At 33.6% G+C, this 19,668-nt stretch overlaps 2 protein-coding genes and 2 long non-coding RNA genes across 7 annotated transcripts in view; 2 read left to right on the top strand and 2 right to left on the bottom strand.

The window, feature by feature from the left end:
• Nucleotides 1-2,107, top strand: part of LOC132697444 (junctophilin-2) — a 29,651-nt gene extending 27,544 nt beyond the window's left edge. For all 3 annotated transcript variants that reach the window (XM_060662967.1, XM_060662970.1, XM_060662972.1), the window contains 2 exons: nt 1,231-1,431; nt 1,822-2,107. In XM_060662967.1, coding sequence (XP_060518950.1) covers nt 1,231-1,431; nt 1,822-1,908 — 288 coding nt within the window. In that variant the 3' untranslated portion in view covers nt 1,909-2,107. The remainder of the gene's footprint in view (nt 1-1,230; nt 1,432-1,821) is intronic.
• Nucleotides 2,108-2,260: 153 nt separating this feature from the next.
• Nucleotides 2,261-8,196, bottom strand: LOC132697445 (E3 ubiquitin-protein ligase Su(dx)). Of its 2 annotated transcripts, XM_060662974.1 has the most exons (3): nt 8,119-8,196; nt 7,235-8,054; nt 2,261-6,424 (listed from the first exon to the last, which is right to left on the bottom strand). In XM_060662974.1, the coding sequence occupies exons 2-3, from the start codon at nt 7,902-7,904 to the stop codon at nt 4,587-4,589; spliced, it is 2,508 nt and encodes an 835-aa protein (XP_060518957.1). In that variant the 5' UTR covers nt 7,905-8,054; nt 8,119-8,196; the 3' UTR covers nt 2,261-4,586. The 2 variants fall into 2 exon arrangements, with proteins under 2 accessions (XP_060518957.1, XP_060518956.1); XM_060662973.1 differs by having other exon boundaries at nt 7,235-8,188.
• A 445-nt stretch (nt 8,197-8,641) lies between these two features.
• Nucleotides 8,642-10,070, top strand: LOC132696376 (uncharacterized). Its single transcript, XR_009618023.1, has 3 exons — nt 8,642-8,733; nt 8,816-8,954; nt 9,016-10,070. It is a non-coding gene; the product is annotated as an uncharacterized LOC132696376 (long non-coding RNA).
• A 144-nt stretch (nt 10,071-10,214) lies between these two features.
• LOC132696377 (uncharacterized) overlaps nt 10,215-19,668 on the bottom strand; it is a 50,893-nt gene continuing 41,439 nt past the window's right edge. The window contains exons 3-4 of the long non-coding RNA XR_009618025.1: nt 13,982-14,034; nt 10,215-10,321 (exon numbers count right to left, since the gene is read on the bottom strand). This is a non-coding gene — a long non-coding RNA (uncharacterized LOC132696377). The remainder of the gene's footprint in view (nt 10,322-13,981; nt 14,035-19,668) is intronic.

Below are 19,668 nucleotides of genomic sequence, written 5' to 3'. Positions count from 1 at the left end.
AGACATAGTTTTCCATAGTCCGCCAGATCAAACCAAAGCGGCACTTTTTACCCTTCCCGCATTGAATTGAGAGCATGTACTTCTTTGGTAACTTTGAACATATCCGTATTATTAAATTTTCTAGAAAACTCCGTTTTCATGTAAGACTGCAATAGAACAATATTGAAATAAATATTTCAATATCTTTCGTTACTGGAATCTTGATTTAGGAAATTCCCGGTATATTGCAAAATAAACCAGATTATTATTTTCACACCCAAGTTTTGATATATTTGATGAGTTGGTTAATGGCAAATATACACGTCAAGATAAGTAAGGCCTAAGTCACCTTATATATTTTATATTGTATTCCATCTTTATATTATTTATCTCTTTGATTGAGACTGCCCAAGTTTTGGTTAGAGTTTTACCATCTTTTAAGTGCCTAACAGTCGTTAGCATACCTGAAAACTTGCAATATATAAAGTAGATTAAATTAACCGTTGAATAAATCTAGTGATACTTGTAGAATTTAGGGTAAATGAAATCCGTAATACAACTTCTATTCTAAGCGAACATTGAGCAAACTTCATTGAGCACTAATCTCAAAACTAGTCATTTTATAAAGGAAACTATGAAGATACTTCTCAAAATCTTATTATCTTTACCAAATAAGCTCTGTCTGAAGCGTTTGTGAAAAGTCCGATACAGAAGGAATTCTTGATTTTAAATCAGATGGGCTCCTATGTGATTTGGTAATTGATATCCGATTGAACAAATATTACGACAAACAATGGAATATAGAACCGCAGATATATTGAAATAACTCAGAAAATAGATATAAATTAAATTTTCCTGTACATATCTAACCTCAAGCAACTTCTTTGGTCCAGACAAATCGGCACACATTAACGTTGAAAATAAATATAAATTAACAAGCTCCTAATATTTTATTTTCTCTTTTCATTTGACTGGCAAGTTGATTCAAATAAACATGCAAATAATTAATTCATAATAATAAATATGTTTTTAGCAAGCATTTTAATAAGCTCTCTGGGTATTACCTAATGACAATTACTAGGTATAAGTGGATATTTACGCGGATGGTGGGTTATTGTATAAAAAATTAGATATTAAACGAATATACAACCTACGCAAGTATTAATGTTCACGTTCATGTTCTTTTAGACTTTTGATACGATTATAAAATTCATCATTAAGCGTATCTAAGTATTTTGTAAACTATTCCAGACGATTGTAAATCAGCAGTCCTTGCAACGCAAAAAGTCTCTACCTGACGTACAGGAACTGCCCAGGGCGACCACACAAATTCCGAGGGAAGAGGTAGCTGCACTTGGATCGGCGCGTCGTGAAGAAATTAGGAGACAGCTTAATGAAAAGGAACGACTTAGAGCTAATCCATTATTGTACTTAGTGAGTCCACAAGTAAAGGTACGCATTTAGTTTTGTATTTGTTTCATTCTCTTGGGTTATTTTGTTTGGTAGATCAGTGACAAACACGAAAACAATGGAGCGAACGGGGTAATTTGGCAAAGTGGGTGCAAAACATCAGAAATAAAAGAAGCTCAAAATACAGGTCTTGAGAAATGTTTCCCATTAAGATAATGCAATGAAAGTCTAGGACAATAATCTCGCAATATCACATCTTTTACATTTTGGCTTTTTATTCATTTTGACTATCAAGGCAATATATTTATATTTTTTTTTTTAATGAGAAATTGCAGTTATAAATAAAACTTTATGGAAAATATGGAATTGGGCAAATTATGTTTTCAATAGTTAATAGTTAATAGCATATATCAGAGTGATTTCCTTTTGCAGGACTGGATATCGCGACAACAACTGGTCCTTGTTGTGCTCTTCGTTAACATTTCCTTAGCTATTCTGTTTTTCAAGTTGCTGACGTAGTATATGGTATGCGTCGGTCCTGACGCAAGATGGGTTACACTCAGGATATTCAAGAAATTGTGGGATCGCCGAAGTACGGACGTTACTTATTTAAAGCAGATCTGGTTGATGTTTGTTTTATTGAAGTTACTGAATATAGACGTTTCTTTGGAGACGCTTGTTAAAGTTTCTTTTGTCTCGCTTTGCTAAAAAGTCAAAATTTGTTAAATAAAAGATTACGAAAGTCTTCTTTGATAACCCGAGTCGTCTCTGGTTAGGACTCAATTTTGTCGTTATCTAAGTTAGATCTTCAAATAGTTTAGGTTGCGTTGACGTGGGCCTCCAAATACTATGATAAAGCCCAACGACTGTTGCAAATGATACCTACCGACGGAAAAATAAAGAGATAAATGAAAACGCCATAGGTAATTATTAAAAACTTATGACTGCTTAAAAATAAGATAATATAAAATTTCAACTCGGATATTAAGATGTACAGCGGGCAATTTTGTTGCTTGGTATCAAGTTAAACAAGTACTTGCGGATGTTTTTTTTTTCCAAAACAATAAAAAGAATTGGACAATCCTATTTATGACACTATCTTGTGAGTTAATGAACCAATAATTTTGCTTTTGTGCAATTATATTATCGCTATGGATAAAACAATCCTCCCAAGTCGGGGTCATTTGGTTCCTTCGTTTTGAGGCCGTGAACGTTACCTAAGCTTTTGGAAATGAGTGTATCATTGCTCCCATGCATGTGCTACCGGACATTGATTTGGACTTTAAATTTAAGCCTCATCTATTGTTAAAGATAAAAAAATATAATAAAAAATGTAAATTTATTAGGAAACAACTCTTCTAACGTGACGAAGATATATCTGAAAACCATGCTAGTGGCTTGGATTCAGGATTAAAATGTCACTATTGTCATATTTAGATTTTTCTATACCCTAGGTAATTAAATAATTTAAGAAAATTCAAATCTCTAGCTAATGCCGACGATATAGCTTAGCTTTAGCACATAGAAATTCTCCGAAATCTATTTTTGATCTAAAATTTATTCTGTAAGACGTACATACCATATTTTAAAATTTGTACTTCAATTTACATTTTGTGTGCCTTCTTAAAGTTTTTTACAAAACATTTGCTAACTACCTTGTATCCACTACTAAAGAAATACATATGCCGTTGAAAAATCGAAAACGAGTTTATTATATATGAGTCAACAATATATTGTAATAAGCGTTTCCCGAGTTTTAATTTTATTTGTGTCCCTTAACTTATAGAAATATAAGATGCGAGCAAAAAAAACTACCTGAATACCGATTGTGCAGCAACGATCATCCATAGTTATATTTTATTATAAATTCCAACCAGAACTTCAACTTATTAATATTATATAAACAATTTAAATCTATTTCTTTTGGTTTTTCCACATAAAATGAAAACAATTGAAGTAATCGTAATACTGTAATACAATAAAAAAAAAGATAAAGAAAAGATAAAATTCACCATTGAACTACAAAGTAACTACCATTTCCAGGATACCCTGCGCTAGAATTTTTAGGTTTTTCTAAGGTTTCAGTTATCAAAGCTACCCGCGTCTATTTTACTTTTTTTCTGCATATTGTTTATAAAATATTTGGATGCAATTTATAATGCTTATATAAATAACTACTACTACTGTCATAATCGTCATAGTGAATTAAAAAAAAATGCATAATTCGATAAGAAAATATTTACCAACAATTTATTAAAAACATTAATTTTGGACTAAGTTATTGGCATAAGAGTTTTTTTGTGGTTATGACAATATTTAGGTACCACTAAAAAATGGTTTCCTTTAAACTACTTAGTCTTACGTAGTCTAATAAAAAAAAAACGGCTAATAATAAGACTAAAGGTTAATTTTTTAATATTTACAAATCAAACTTGCTAGTATAACAATAAAGGTTTTGACATTCTCCTACAATTGAAAATTGAAATTAAAATTCACTTTTCAAAATTTCGAGATACGTTGAAGTGTATAAACACTTTTGCATACCAGATACCATAAAACGGATGATTGAAAATTAATTTTAAACACGCATTTGAAAGCAACAGGTGATTTTTTTCTCGGTATAGTTGTTTTTTAATATACAACATCTTCCGTTACACAACGTAAGCAATACAAATAATTATCTGATATGTGAGAACTAAAAATTTTTTTTCTAGGCTACAAATTTCCGTCTAATCCTAATCAAGCCACCATACCACAACTATGTATTATTATTTTTTTGAGCTACATAAACTTTTGTTGATAATTGTCTACCAAGTAAAACATTTTAAATATTTATTTTGTAATTTAAAGTATATAAAAGTCTGCGCTATTTGCTCCCATGGAAAATTTAATAGAATATTGCTCAACTTTCCTACCTTTATGTGGTTTGGTGATCGATAGATCTTTCCAAAAAAGGCACATTTTGTTTCGTATTTTCTTTAATAATCAGATAAACAAACTAATACTGCAATTACTTTCAATTGAAACACATTTCAATAGTTAAATCCATTAATAAAGGTGTAAACAAAAACTAATTTATACAGTATCAGTTTCAAAATATATATAAATATATAAGATTAAATTACTCTTCTGCAACATAAATGCGAACAATTTATCTATTTATTTATGTAAAATATATGTACATCAGAATCACAAGTTTATTCTTGGCCAAATGTATCCGTCTCTTCAATAGCATAAGTCAGCTTCTCAGCCAATTGCTCGTAACTTTTATAAGGAGGTAGGTCTAGCCTATTAAAACAGGTGTGGGAGCGTGGCAACCACGAATCCTTACCCACCTTCTCGATGCAAAACCTTTGAGGCCCGTTCGAACCCATCAACTCTGCAAATCCTCCAACTGGAACTCGACATGTTCCAGTTACAAACTGCAGCAACCTAGCTCGTTTCTCGTTATCTGATTGCTTGACAAATTGCCAGAACCAAACCACAGGCTTGCTATTTCTGGTATAATGTCGGTATATGGTGTGTTTCTGCCAATCTTCAATGTCAATTTCCTGCATACCACAGAGTAACAGCTCCAGTTCCCGTTCGTCGAAATACTTGAGCCATTCGATAGGAACAACTTCATTAAACCCGTCCAAAAATGCCTGCGTTTGTTGCTCAATGCCTCTTGTCATGCGCCAATTGGTCATCATAGTAAGATATTCTTCTTTGGACTCTTCAGTCACCCGCTCGGAATCTCCGTTCTTCTTCAGTTCATGGTGAACCACTTGTCCTAGTACTTCAAAGTCGACGCTGAAGTATAATTCTAGACCGCAGTCATCAATATTATTCTCCTTAATCCATACCAGCGAGTTGTAAAATTCAGGATCAATACTTTCAATGTCTTTCATAATCAACTTTTTCCCCAACATTCTTTTGTAAAACGGCATTGTGAATCCCGAATAAATGAATCTTCCGTGGTAAAGAGCCATCGCAATGAATCGCCCAATGAACTTAAAATAGGTCAAGTGCTCAGGATTTACGTAGGACGCGGGATTAATCTGCAAGCTGTAGTTGTTTTTATTCGCGTATTCAAAGAGACAATACATCGGATTAAGGGCCTCGTGGGATACCAAAAAGAACCATTCGCGGCTCACACCGCCATAATCTAGGCCCTCTTCCCCTTTAAAAATTATGTATAAACGTCTGCGCAATTCATAGGCCGGCAAACGCATGATCGCGTGGAACGAGTCTTCAAATAATGTCTGTCTGGTTACTTGAATTTTAATGTGACTAGCTAGCGCGTTGCTCTGACATAGAAATCTGAATTGACTAATTTTCCATTTAAAAGACCTCTCGTATGCTCGCGGCACACCATATACACCTTTAGGCCCTTTAGGAGCGCCAGGACGCGGGTCGTCAAAGGTGGTCGTTTTTGTATTGTGGTCCACAAAATATCTTTTATTGTCTTCAGTGTAACGTATCTCCCAACCTGGCGGAAGAGGGAGTTCATCGAGCTCGCCCACTTCCTGCCCTTGAGTACGAGGATCTTCCCATTGAGTAGTGCGGTTTTTGTGGTTTACAAAATACACACGTCCCTCGGGCTGCACTCTACGCTCCCATCCCGACGGTAACGGCCCTAAACCATCGTCCTCGTCTGACGGTACCGAAGTACTGGGAGTTGGACCCGCTTGATACTGGGGATACAAAAATCTTTGGTTACCTTGCTGAACAACAGTCTGCCTTTGACCCTGCCATTGTTGGTAATGCTGAAGCCTTTCTAGATTAGGTCTCTGCCATGTGGTCGTCCTCGAGTTGTGATCGACATAATAGACGCGCCCCCTAGGATCGCGTCTCATTTCCCAACCCAGGGGAAGTGGTTGGGGCCTCTCCCACGACGTCGACCTTGTATTGTGGTCGACGTAGTACCGCCGTCCATAAGTGTCATACCGCATTTCCCATCCTGGAGGAAGTGGTTCGTCTACTCTCTGTTCGTCCTGCTCTTGCTGCAGTGCAGAATTAGTGGGAACAGTAGCGGGTGGGCCGATGTTTCCCCCTAGGAAAGTTATTAGTTGAAACTCATATGATAGCTTGTTTGAGAGACAGCAGTTTTGTTAGAATCAAATCATATGTATGAAAGCGTTGTTATGAAGGTCCTAGTCATACCCATTTGTTATGACGTCATTAACCTTCAAAGTTTTCAAAAAAATTTATGTCAGATGGTTGTTTATTTTTTATATACCTATATTTAAGGTAACTGTCAATTAGCCACCTGTAATTTGTAACACTCATTATAATGCGTTTTTCGCAACCAGCATGAACATCAGTATAAGTGGGTATAATTAAGACTATAGGTGAACTTCTTAACTCTTAGACTTAGAAGTTCCAAATCATCATAGCAAAAAGATGATAACAAAACAACATAAAAATGAATTTTGTTTCAAACACTGCCCTTTCAGACGATTCTAATTTAAAATTGATTTACGGTGCTACGATCTTATTACAGATAGCATATAGATCCCAGTACAATAAAGAGCTTAATGATAAGATAGTGAGCCCTAAAGTGATACACCAAAAAACTTCATCTAAGTTTATCTCTCTTATCTTTATCCCAAGTTTTATACATGTTTTATACACCATGTGCTGTACACAGACAATAATTCAAGGAAAGAATGATCTTTAAAAGTTTAAATATAAGCATAGAAGAATGAGCTATTATAGTATAGAATTCTGAACTCATAGCTATGCTGTATTTATACTTAATTTAATCTCATCTAAACCTGACTGCTAAAACATGTATAAATTATCAAAAAGTAAAGACATTGCTAAGATAGATACATACAAAGATTTATTGTTTTAAATGTACCTGTTGGGCTATCTGAATTAGTTGCAGCAGGTACAATTGGCACTGGTGGAGCAGGTCTTTCAGGCCTTATTGATGAAGATGATGAAGAGTTTGGTAATGTTTCAGGTAGTGCACTATCCATTTGTTGGTGCCTGGATTTAATTCTTATGCCACTTAAAACCATAACAGAAGAACCATTACTATTCTGCATCATTTGATGTAGATTGCCGGCAGAATTTCTCGAACCAGGCATTCGTCTTGAACTTGATATATTGTCAAATCCTTTAAATGTACAGAGTAATTCACCAACTTTTATAGGATTATCCAATTGCTTGCCCTCATTCATCAAATCCAGTGTCACATCACAATCTCTACCGTCTGAGTGTAAAAGCAGTTGATAAAAATCTACTGTTTTCTCACCAACAATAGTGTCCTTTCGAAAACTGTTTCTGTCTAATACAGCAAATTTTAGTTTTGACTGAAGTGTGACAGACAAATTAAATGATTCGTTCCACTTTGGTTGAGTTGTATTTTTAACAGTCTCGGTCTTAAGGGGTGTCTGACCATCTATACTTATTTCTGCATAAGGGCTTGGTTTTATAAAGGAACTGCTTTGTAAGTGTGCACATTCTACTGTCACATATATTTGAAGAATTCCCGGCACAGACGATTCTTGTGAAATTTGCTCCATTTTTATTTAATAAATTAATTGAATTCCTCTATCACATCCTCTGCGATTGTACTATACTCCTTTTGCAGTTATAATTGCATTGTGTTTTGAGCAGATTTGAAAACACTTCGTTGTATAACGAGCTATTACCGACGATATTGTCAAATTTGTCTGTAAAAAGTAATTGTGACATACGCACTGGCTGATTATTTGAAATAAGACAAAAAATACATACACTATCAAAATGATCCACTCATGTTTTTTTGTAAAATTGCTCACGTGACCCTTATGTCAGTCACAAACACAACAAGCCTAATGTCAATTTGATAATCAGCTGAGAGATGATCGTGAACCTAGTATTAGGTAGTTCAAAAGAACTATCTATAAACAATCGATATCGCAATGTGCAATATATAAAATCTACGCCCAAGTAATTGGGTATTCCTATTAAATTTTCAATAAAAAGATAAACCTGTAGTTTTGTATTTAGTAGATGGGATCATAATTTATGAAAATATCAGATGGTGAATTTTTAGTGTATCACCAGTTACGTTGGCGGATTTGACTTTGCACAATATTTCATCAAAAAATAGAAATCTTATCAAAATTTTGCATAATTGAATTCACAAGTCTAGTGAAAATTTACATCGCACTGCCGGTAATTTCCTTCTGATCCTGTTGTTGTGGCCCGCCCCACGCGAAAAATAATAAGTAAATATTTCTGTGAACCGTGCCCAACAGAATTTGTGAAATGTATAGTTGAATTGAATTATGCTGTGAATATATTTCTCAATTCTCTGATTATTTAGTTTTCTTTTTCATTTCGTTATTTTGATCATTATGAGCTTTGGTAACTAGTTCACCATTTTCTTTTATTAATATATTTATATATATTGTTTATGGTCAAAAGAGACTTAAATTTCGATTTCAAGATCTAGGTGAGCCAGCTTCTGCCAAGAGGGATAATATAATATTATGCGGTTCCAGTGTGGACTACACTCCAATGAATTTATTACCACCCCCAAATAATCTACTTAGGTATACTGTTTGTTTGCGGTGCTATTTGTGTAGGTAATATTGAACATCATGGTAAGAGGAGGTCTCAAATGCCATTAAATAAGTTCTTTTTAAGGCACTGAATGAGGATCTAGGAGATGTTTTCTGGTGGATACCAATACGAACTGAACAAATGTTATCAATCCAAAGCACTAACGGTCTCCTTGGATTGTTCTGTATACAATTGTTTAATTCTATTTTAAATCAATAAAACACTTTCTAAGTGTTGGTTAAATGTGTCGATAACATTTAACAACCTCTTTTTTGCGGGAAACAGAACATGAAATAATCATATCAGAGAAGACGTAATCATCTATCACAGGCTACTAAGTATTGAGCATTGAGTTGCACAACTATCATGTGTAGAGTTTCTGATTACAGTTATTTGTTTTTGCATTAGCTGCCTTTACCCGTTGACTCTTTTTTGTTCCCTAACATAAAATGTTAAATACAGCATCCATTACATACTTTACTGAACTAATCTTTAAATTATCGATGCCTTTATAAAAATGTATGTATGTTTCCAAGCTATCTCCGAGAAAACATATGTTCAAACTTTTTTTTATTTTTAAGTTAATTCGGTTTTGATTACAACTGACTAAAGTGATAATAACCAATGTTGAATCTTTCAGTTTCCGTATCAGTTAATTAGTATCACTTTTAACATTTCAACTGTTTTGTGGTTTAAGTAGACCTGGCGCCGCACTATTATAATATACAATACTTGTATGTATATATTCAAGTCATGCTTAAGACGTTAGTCGACGACGTACAGTGAAAATAACTTATAAGTCAAAGTACTTAGCATTTTGATAAGAAATACTGATTGGATTATTATACAGGGTGTCCCAATAGTGTATGCTTGGTTGAAATCTTAACAACGGCTAGTGATGGATAAAGAAATCAAATAGAAAAATTGTACAGCAATATGAGCTACATAACCCAAAAATATTTTCATTTATACAGGATGTCCCAAAAATCTGTACCATATAAAAGTTGTTTTTTGTTATAGTACACCCTCTGTTTTGAATTCTACGAAAAATTCTAGACACACTTGATGTATTATGTTCAATAAGGTACAATACAGAAAAATAAGAATACTTAATTTTCAAAAATACACTATATTTCACATACCAAAAGTTTTATATATAAAATATAATAACGTTTTAATATAATAATGTTTTATTTTATCAATGAATTTGTAAATTAAAAAAAAAAACTATTCCAATAAACTAAAAAAATAACATTATTTACATATTTAAAATGTTAAACCTCATCTTTATTATTCACTTTCCTCGTTTGAAATTTCAGAACTGTCTGGATCAAAAGAATTTTCTATTCTGACATTCTGATTGGTGACCTACCGCGTATTTGACATCTTACTAAAAAAGGCAATACATCTTTAGGAAACGTTCTTAAATTCGCAATTGGTTCTTCGCAGTACGAACTAATCAAAGGGTCAGAAGTACCCAGCAGCATATTAAAAAGGTCCATATTCGTGTCTATTCTAGATGTTTTTCGTGTATGTGCCAATCGATAACGTTTGCAATCTTTATTGCGAGCCTGTTGTGCTCCTTCGGACAATTGTTCGATTGGTACAATACACTCCCTAACAACATGTACTGCATGGGTTAATATTTTATGAATACTTACAGGCATGGGATACCAATTATACAAGGAAATGTACATTTCCTTAGTTTCTAATTAAAAAAATATTAAATAGTTCTAAATTTAAATTGTATCCCAAAGACAAGCAACACAGTATCACATAAAAACGCCCAATGAGAACTTGATCAATACCTGTTATTTAGGCAAACGTTCTAACGGTGTTTCCATCATTTGTGGTACCAAACCCAGGTTTGGGCTTATCTACTATAAGACACATCTGAATGTTTTTTTTGCTATTTATCATGGCAAACATACTTGTCTCAAAAGTTTCTAATTTGCTAATTTGATCTCGAAGTAAATTAAGCTCGTACATTGACATTTCCTCAGACTCTTTACGAAAAAGAAACTTTATTGGGCGACATAAGAAGTCGTTTTTAAGAGATCAGCTAAATTCTATCGCCACTAGCTCGTACAGACATTTGTGCTGCCAGTGGCGGTTCCTCCATAAGTGCACATGTGCACGTGCACCCCCAAATTTAATGCCCGCTCGGAAAAAAAAATATTTATGTAATTATATCCTACAATTCTCTTAATCCTATTTATAAAAAAAAAACGATTCATCAAAATTCATAAAATTGAAATTAATACATAAAAAACTAGGAATTTCTTATCGGCCGTCACCGCGACCGCCGCGCCGGTATAAATCATTGTATAAACAAAACTCCAAACCCCCTTTGCCAGCAGCCGATTCCGCCGATCGTAAAATGCTTCGTTCACTGCTCATGGAACTAATAGATCTGATTGGTCAATCATCCGCCGCCCGCACTCTTTGTTTCCCGCGGCGGTCTACCGATCTAAGCTGGCCCGTGTGCACACGTAATGAGTGCACTTGTAGTTCGCGTTTGCAAATATAATAGCCGATGACGCGTGCGTGTTGAAAATTAGTATTCGAAAAATAGTTTTAAAACTCTGTTAAAATGACGGACAATTATAACGTGCAATATTTAAAGACAATTAAATTTTCTTCTCTTCCATTGGAAGAAAAAATTAAAATTAAAAGTGTTGGACGTCCCAAACCGAATGTGTTAATTATTAATACAACTAAATGCAAAAATCGAGAATATAAACGTACTTTTAAAATAGAAATGTATGAAAAAACTGACTGGTTGTGCGGGTGTGATGTGAGTAATAGTCTCTACTGTTTTCCATGCTTATTATTTTCAAGCGATCAGGCATCAGATCCATCAGAATGGACAAAATCCGGAGTAAAAGATTTAGTTCATTTATCCGAAAAAATTAAAAAACATCAGAATTCTAAATCACACTTATCTGCCAAATTAGGATTTAATTTATTGGGAAAACAAGATATTAGACAGCAATTAAATAGTGTCTATCGTTTAAGCATAGAAAAACATAATGTCCAAGTAAAAAATAATAGATATGTTTTATCAAAAATTATAAACTGTGTAAAATTTTGTGGTGCGTTTGAACTTGCCCTCCGCGGACATCGCGAAAAAGAAGATTCTGTAAACCCTGGTATATTTAGGGGACTCATTAATTTTTCTGCTGAACTGGATATAGCACTGAGGGATCATTTGCAGCAAGCCACCATATTTAAAGGAACATCAAAAGACATTCAGAACGATTTATTGGAATGTATGCTCTCTGTTTGTCAGGCACATATCAAAAAAGAAATTGCGGCATCAAAATTTGTATCTATTATGAGTGACGAAACCAGTGATATTTCAAATATTTTTCAAATGGTTATAGTTTTCCGTTATACATTACCGAATGGCAGCCCCGTTGAGAGATTTTGGACATTTGTAAAACCAAATGAACATGATGCTGTTGCCTTAGCTGGCTGCATAGAAGAAGCGTTAAATTATGTTTTAAAAAATCCGGATCAATTAATTTCCCAAAGTTATGATGGAGCAAGCGTCATGAGTGGCGCTCAAGGTGGTGTTCAAAAACTTATTAAAAATAAATTTAAATACGCTCATTACATCCACTGCTATGCACACCAGTTAAATTTAATAATGTCTCAGGCAACAAGCATAAATACAAATGCACGCATTTTTTTTGCCGAACTTAGTGACATTACTAATTTTTTTTCAAATTCACCACAAAGAGTTGCGATACTGGATGAAGTGGTTGGAAATAGAGTTCCAAGTGCATCTGCTACCAGGTGGAACTTCAAAATTAGAACTGTGAATACCGTATATGAAAACCGGAAGGCACTTATAGAGTGTATGGAAAAAATACAATCCACATCCAGACAATCCGATACAATCACGAAGGCAGGCGCACTTTTAAGATTATTGTATGATCCTAAGTTTATTTTTTGGTTATCCGTTTTTCATCGAATAATGCCTCATGTCAATATTTTATATTCACAACTGCAAAAAAGATCAACTGATTCGGTAACCGTAAAAAGATGTATTAATGAATTTGAAAAAAATATACAGAAAGAACGGGAGACAATTCACACCATAAAGGAAATTGAATTAGCAAACATGGATGAAAGTCAAACTAGAAAAAGAAGAAAGACAGAAGAGAGGCATTCTTATGTTTCTACGATTGTGCAAGCCAAGGAAGTATGTGATACTATACTTGCAGAAATCAAAAGAAGATATTCATTCACTGGCCATTTGGAAGTAGCGCACTTATTTTCAGTTGAAAATTTCGAGATATTTTCAACTAATTTTCCCACCAAACACTTAAATTCAGCAATTATGAATTTTTCTTTTCTGAACAAAGATAAATTGAAGACGGAACTGGAAATAATCTACAAAAGATCAGATTTTAGAGAAGTTTCAGGAGCAGTCCACCTACTTAAATTTTTAGTTGAAAATAATTTGCAAACAGATTTCTCAGAGACTTTTTCAGTACTACAAGCAATTGTTACGATGCCAATGACAACTGCAGAAGCGGAACGTTGTTTCTCCACATTAAAAAGAATTAAAACTTTTCTTAGAAGTACAATGGGTGAAAATAGGTTGACTGCCCTCGCAATGTTATCCATTGAGAAACAAATGATTCAAGAAATTCCAAATTTTAATGAATTAGTGATTGAAGAATTTATCTCGAAGAAGGACAGACGTATTGATTTTCAATTTAAAACGTGTTTGTGAAATATAAAATCTTTGATAAAAACTATTACTTATGTACATAAAAACATTTTTTTTTGCGAGGCCAAAGTTAGTACTCATCGGTGACAGCAGGGTAAGTTATTTATTATTATTTTTTTAATTGAGATATAGTTTTCTATTATTGATTGGCCTTTGAATAACGCAAAAAAATTTTTCGGCGTCGTCGCGTGGCCGCCAATTTTTTGATTTTACGTTGTGCACCCCCTAAATATGGAACCACGCGCCGCCGCTGTGTGCTGCGCATGTTAAGTCAGCTAAAGATCTTGATGCAACAAGGTCGCGTACCTTGGTGTGTTTGGTCCGTTCGCTACAGGTTTCAAATGATTTTTGTGGTCTCCCTGGAACACCAAAATTATTATTTTCATCTGAAGCATTACAATCTTCAGCTATATTTCCAAAAATGAAATGGTGCGCTAACCAATCTTGATATTTTATTAAAAATCTAAAAAAGGAAATGCATGATTAATTATCTAATATGAAAATTAACATTTTGTAAGAATAAAATGAATATTAAAGAATCAAGTATAATAGTCACATGACGTTTTAAAGTTTCTTAGAAATTAGTATAAGCACTGTCGCAGAGCGTAATTTATACTATTTTCTTGCGCAATGCGCTATTAAGATTAAAAAATTGTAAAAGTAAAAACGTAGTTGGGAATAATTAAATCAAACATTTTTAAATTACTCTTGTAACTAATTAATATTAGTAATTATATGTGCAAATCACCCTGTATAGTTAAATATTTAGTGCAGCTGGCCATTACACAATAAATTTAATTTAAAATGAAATTTCTATATCTTTATAAACTTAGATATTTTACTCTTAAAGCGATTTCGAAAAATGCTATGTGTTCCCGCGCTATCTTAAGCTGTACCTATGGTGTAATTAGACTTACAAACAAATTTACAATCGCTTTTTCGATTTTAAATAATTTTTTATTTTGAACTATTATCCCCAGAAATTTATATTTAATTTTCACTTATAGCGTTTTTCGTAATTTTTAGCCTATTTTCATTGCGGCACGAAATCGGAAATTGTTATAAATTAAGCTAGAAACGAACGAACAATAAAAAGTTTTTTATATTAATGTAGTTATGTTGCAGACTATTTTTAGACACACTGCATTATAACGATTATTTTCTTCTAGGATGGAAGTGTGTTATACTAATTTGAAGACGAAACTTAAGGCCCGGCCTAGACGGTGCATATTATTCTTATGTATATATATATATATATATATATATATATATATATATATATATATATATATATATATATATATATATATTTATACACGATAACAGGAGCAGAATATAGTGCAATATTACTTAGTTTAGTTTACTTCGTTTTTATTATTTATTGACTGTGTAGGCCGGGCCTAAAATGTGTAAGATAGTTAAAAAATTATATAGCTTTAATTGTTAAAATATAAACCGCTCTAGGGCGCATTTTCAATTTATTCACCTTGCAACCTTGCAACAAAAAATCAGTATGATGCAAGGCCGTGCGAAAACTTTAAATTATGAAAAAAAAAGGCTAAATAATGTAATGTTAACATATCTAAAAATCAAAGTTGTACTTTGGGATACTTATAGTTAGATTTTCCTATTGAAATTGAGAATGTTAAGAAAGGTGATGTCTTTTTGGCATTACCTTTTTTAATATTTCACCCTATATAAATTGATCAATCAAAGTAAAAAAAAATAGCTCCTACCTTTAATAATATTGGCCATTTTTCAGATTTCCAAAATTAACTTTATCCTTAGTAATATGGCAGAATATAGATTGCACACAAATGTAAAAATTATTTATCCTAATTAACCCTAAATTTAATCAAACTTCACAACTAAATTCACGACACGAATGTTGACAAATGTTAAAAACAAAGATAATTTTCTTGTTATGGGATACTCACAAAGAGTTGAGCGTTTCAAAGGTTATTAGATTAATCAATTGTTTTTTGCCGCCTAAGATATAGGGATCGGAATCTCTGTGCGACGTCCCAGATCTAGATCTACATAAAGCCCACCAATGACCCCAATCCCAATCGCTGGGAATCTGTTTCGCCAGATTGATTCTTCTGCAAATACTTCAGCTGCTACAGATCTACAGGTTTTACGTGGACATTAAGGAGATGATTAAAAGGGAGGCAAATCACACCTTTTATGACACAAAGCACACAACTTCCGGGCGCCACCAAAATACTAGCTAGCAATTTATTGCTATTATTTTCTTATTGATATGTACACATAAAAATTTGGAAAGAAAGAGCTGGTTATTTTACTTGCCAAATTTCTTGCAATTTCGTAGTAGACACGTTGCAAAATTTACATGAAAAAATATCGTGTCCACCGGGCTTAATAATAATAGACAAGTTGAATTTCGAAGTCAACGAATCATTCCAATATCGAAGAAAACTAACCAAAGAACATACGAACGGTCATTCGAGTGATATTAGATTAGTCATTCATTAATTCATGCCAGTATATTAGTTATATGTGTAAAGTATCAGACTATCAGATCTATATTCACACCAGCGCAGCATCCATGTCAATCCATAACCAAACTCATAGATGACGCGACGTTAGGCGTTCCTGTGGGTGATCTATCCGACAGGAAATGTCGCATGCTAGAGGATGTTGATTTTTAACCGATCACTGTGTCATCCCTGACACACGCGTTACCCCTCAGAGCTACCTATTATAGAAATGCCGCGCGGTACCGGCGTTCTTGGTGCAAAAAAAAACTGAAAAGCTCATCAAACAGGTGAGGAAGTACAATTATCTATTTGATACCTCTCACCGCTACGCAAATGTACTGAGCAAGGCGGAAGCTCGGAGTTAGATTGACAGAGAATGGGAATCGTAAGTAAGTACAACAGTTTACCCATATGTATAACTTAAAAAAACGGGTTCTAACCGGTTTGTTGTAATTATCTCAATACTAGACTGCACTAGATCGTGCAGTTCCTCAAAATTTTGTTTTGGGATTGGGAAGTGAATAAAAAAGAGAGCGCAGCTTTCTGCGCACACGGTAGTGTTCACCCAATTCTTCCCACTTTTGAATTTCCGTCTTCTCCTAATAACTCTCAATTAAAGCAAGAAGAAGCAAAACTTTATCGTTCGAATTACCCACGAATGCTGTATAAAGTCAACCACAGAACTGGATCGCTCGTCCAGATAACGCTGCGTGTGTGACGTAGTGAATATAGCCTAACGCCGCGTTGGGGGGCGTTCCATCAGCGATCCGTTATAACGCGTTCTGTGTGTTCGAGCTTTAACCGCTAGGCCACTGATAAATTTCAGTCATATAACTACTAGGGATATAGAGACTTTGTCTATGCCGATACTACAGGAACTTATGAAGTAAATATGTACGAGGTTAGCGCCAAAATTTCCCGGCCTGACATAGATGCAGCTCCAGTATCACGATAAAACTTTGTCTTTTGAATATGTATCTTAGTAGGCTGCGAAAAAAAAAAAGAAGTATTGCGTCAGATAGATTTTTATTGACAGCATTTTAAACAAGACGTGTCCGAAAAAATGTAGCACATAACGAAAAATGGAGCAGTCATAAAGTTTTTGACAAAAGAAGGGTTAGCACCTAAAATTATTAAAGAAAGGCTGGATTGTGTGTACGGACAAAGTTCTCCTTCGTATTCTGTAGTGAAAGAATGGGCAAAACGTTTTCGAATGGAGTCTCTTGATGATTCAAGAACTGGTCGACCAGTGGAGGTCATAACGGAAGATATTGTTGCGATTGTGAAAGAGGTGGTATTGAGTGATCGACGTTTGAAGGTCAAGGAAATCTCAGAAATTACTAAGCTTTCTGATACAAGTGTTCGTTGAATCCTGCATGATCATTTAGGTATGCATAAGGTTAGTGCAAGATGGGTTCCTAAAAACCTTTCGGCTATTCAAAAACAACGTGTCGAGTGTGCGCGGTTTTTTTTGGAATTCTGTGGGTCGGAACCGAAGCCTGTGATAGAAACTATTGTGACGGGAGATGAAACTATGGTTCTCTATTATGACCCCTATCGAAAAAAGAATCAATGGAGTGGCGTCGTAAGGGTGAAGAACCTCCAAGAAAATTCAAAGTCTGTCAGTCAACAAAAAAGGTGATGGCCACGATCTTTTGCGATTCTGAAGGGATTGTTTTGATAGATTTTAAAGAAACTAATACCACTGTCAATGATAAATATTACGCAACATTATTACATAAATTGCGAGACTGCACAGTTTAAAACGTCGAGGAAAACTGACCAGAGGCGTGCGTCTTTTGCACGATAATGCACCTGTCCATACTGCACAAGTGTTGCACAAGCTGCAATTTTAAAGTGTGGGTTCCAACAGATAGATCATCCCCCCTATAGTCCAGTCCTCCAGGAGGAATCCAGAAGTTTTGAAAAAATCATTACAGAAGCCTGTGGAAGTTTCTTTGAAAAACTAAGTCATAATTTCATAAATTCTTCACTTGACTGTACATTATAATACATTATAACGTTTTTACAAAAGAAAGAAGGTATTTAGATAGGGTGCGATTACATTTAAAAGTTACATTCCCCTAATTCAAACAACGTGAGATACACATCAACCGAAACGTTGAGATCCAAACAAGTGGTTTTATTAACTCGTTGCCTACTTCTTTTAAACAATGGCAATGTGTGTCTAATTGGCTGTTTTCCTCCTATATTAAATCACTAAATAGACTTTAAGTGTATTATTGAATCAAAATGAATTGCTGTTTGTAGTCATATGTACAAATGTTTATATGTTTATGTACAATATAATATGCCATATATGCTGGTAGCACAAGAACAGACCATCTTTACGAAATTTAAAAAAGATGTCAAAATATGGATGTTTGAGACTGGCAGACGACTTTTTGATGACCTCATTAATTAAAAATATCAAAGGTAAATAAGATTTGAATTATATTTAATCAAGCATAGTTTTTTTTTTACCTAAATCCTAAATTATGTATATTCATTTGCCTAATGAGTTAATATTTTTACCCTTGTTTTATTTTTATTTTTGCTTACATGTATGAGTAGATATTATATTACTATAAATGTAACAAGCAATTATTATTATTAAACTGGTGTGTCACGCATAAGCATTTCGCAATGCTTCAGTGAAACAAAACATTTATTCCACTTAAATCAATTTATAGATTATGTTATTGAAAAGCTTAAATTGAAAAAATGTTATTACTATTTTTATTATAATGACTCCTTCAATACGTTCGAGTTTAGAAAGTGATTTTTTTGTTTACTATGGCAGTAAAATCTCGCGGTGTTAGTTTATCTTAGTTTATTTGAGTTTTAGAATTGAAAATATTTGCATTTTACACCTGACTATTCAACCTCAAACATTTCGAGACCTCCAAGGAAAATAGACTTAGTTATAGTAAGACTCTTACTTGATAAGTGAATATGTAGAATCGTTTTCGGTTCGTTTTAAAACTCATATTTCAATCACTAAATTTATATTATATAAAAATATATAAAATATTATATTTGGCTATTATATCAATTCTATTTTAAAATGACATTTTTGTCTACCTAAGTATTTTAGTTTTTTAAAGCAACGTCATTTTTTTTCTATGAAGTTATACTTTTTTTTTTAAAAAACAAACGATCTTTGACTTTGTAATAACTGTGTTCAGAAATAAATAATACTTATTCTTTTAAATATAAGAAGTGCTTTAATTAAACTAACCAAAACTAACCCAAAGCACAACACACGACTGTTTCATGCGCTGTAACACGAAGTAATCAAATCCATTTCCTTACCTTAATTAAATTGATTCATGATCTCATGTGATTAATAGTAAAATAATTAACATATAGTGCCAATTTATTATTTTAGTTCAAACTTGAAGCACTGTTGATCTCTCACGAATATTGAAAATATTGAACCTTTAAGCAACAGTTCTTACATTTCCACGCCGATAAATAATTCAGGCGTAT

This window comes from Cylas formicarius, unplaced genomic scaffold, assembly GCF_029955315.1.
Source record: "Cylas formicarius isolate icCylForm1 unplaced genomic scaffold, icCylForm1.1 PGA_scaffold_1__22_contigs__length_36826433, whole genome shotgun sequence".
Lineage (NCBI taxonomy): Eukaryota > Metazoa > Arthropoda > Insecta > Coleoptera > Brentidae > Cylas > Cylas formicarius.
Note: the sequence above shows the minus strand (reverse complement) of the source record. Positions and strands in the feature narration are given on the sequence as shown.

Bases quoted from the DNA above. Each gene is read 5' to 3' on its own strand.
- LOC132697445 (XM_060662974.1), bottom strand. From the start codon at position 7,904: ATGGAGCAAATTTCACAAGAATCGTCTGTGCCGGGAATTCTTCAAATA. The intron at 6,425-7,234 runs GTACATTTAAAA...TAACTTTCCTAG, and splicing joins TAATTCAGATAGCCCAACAG to GGGGAAACATCGGCCCACCC.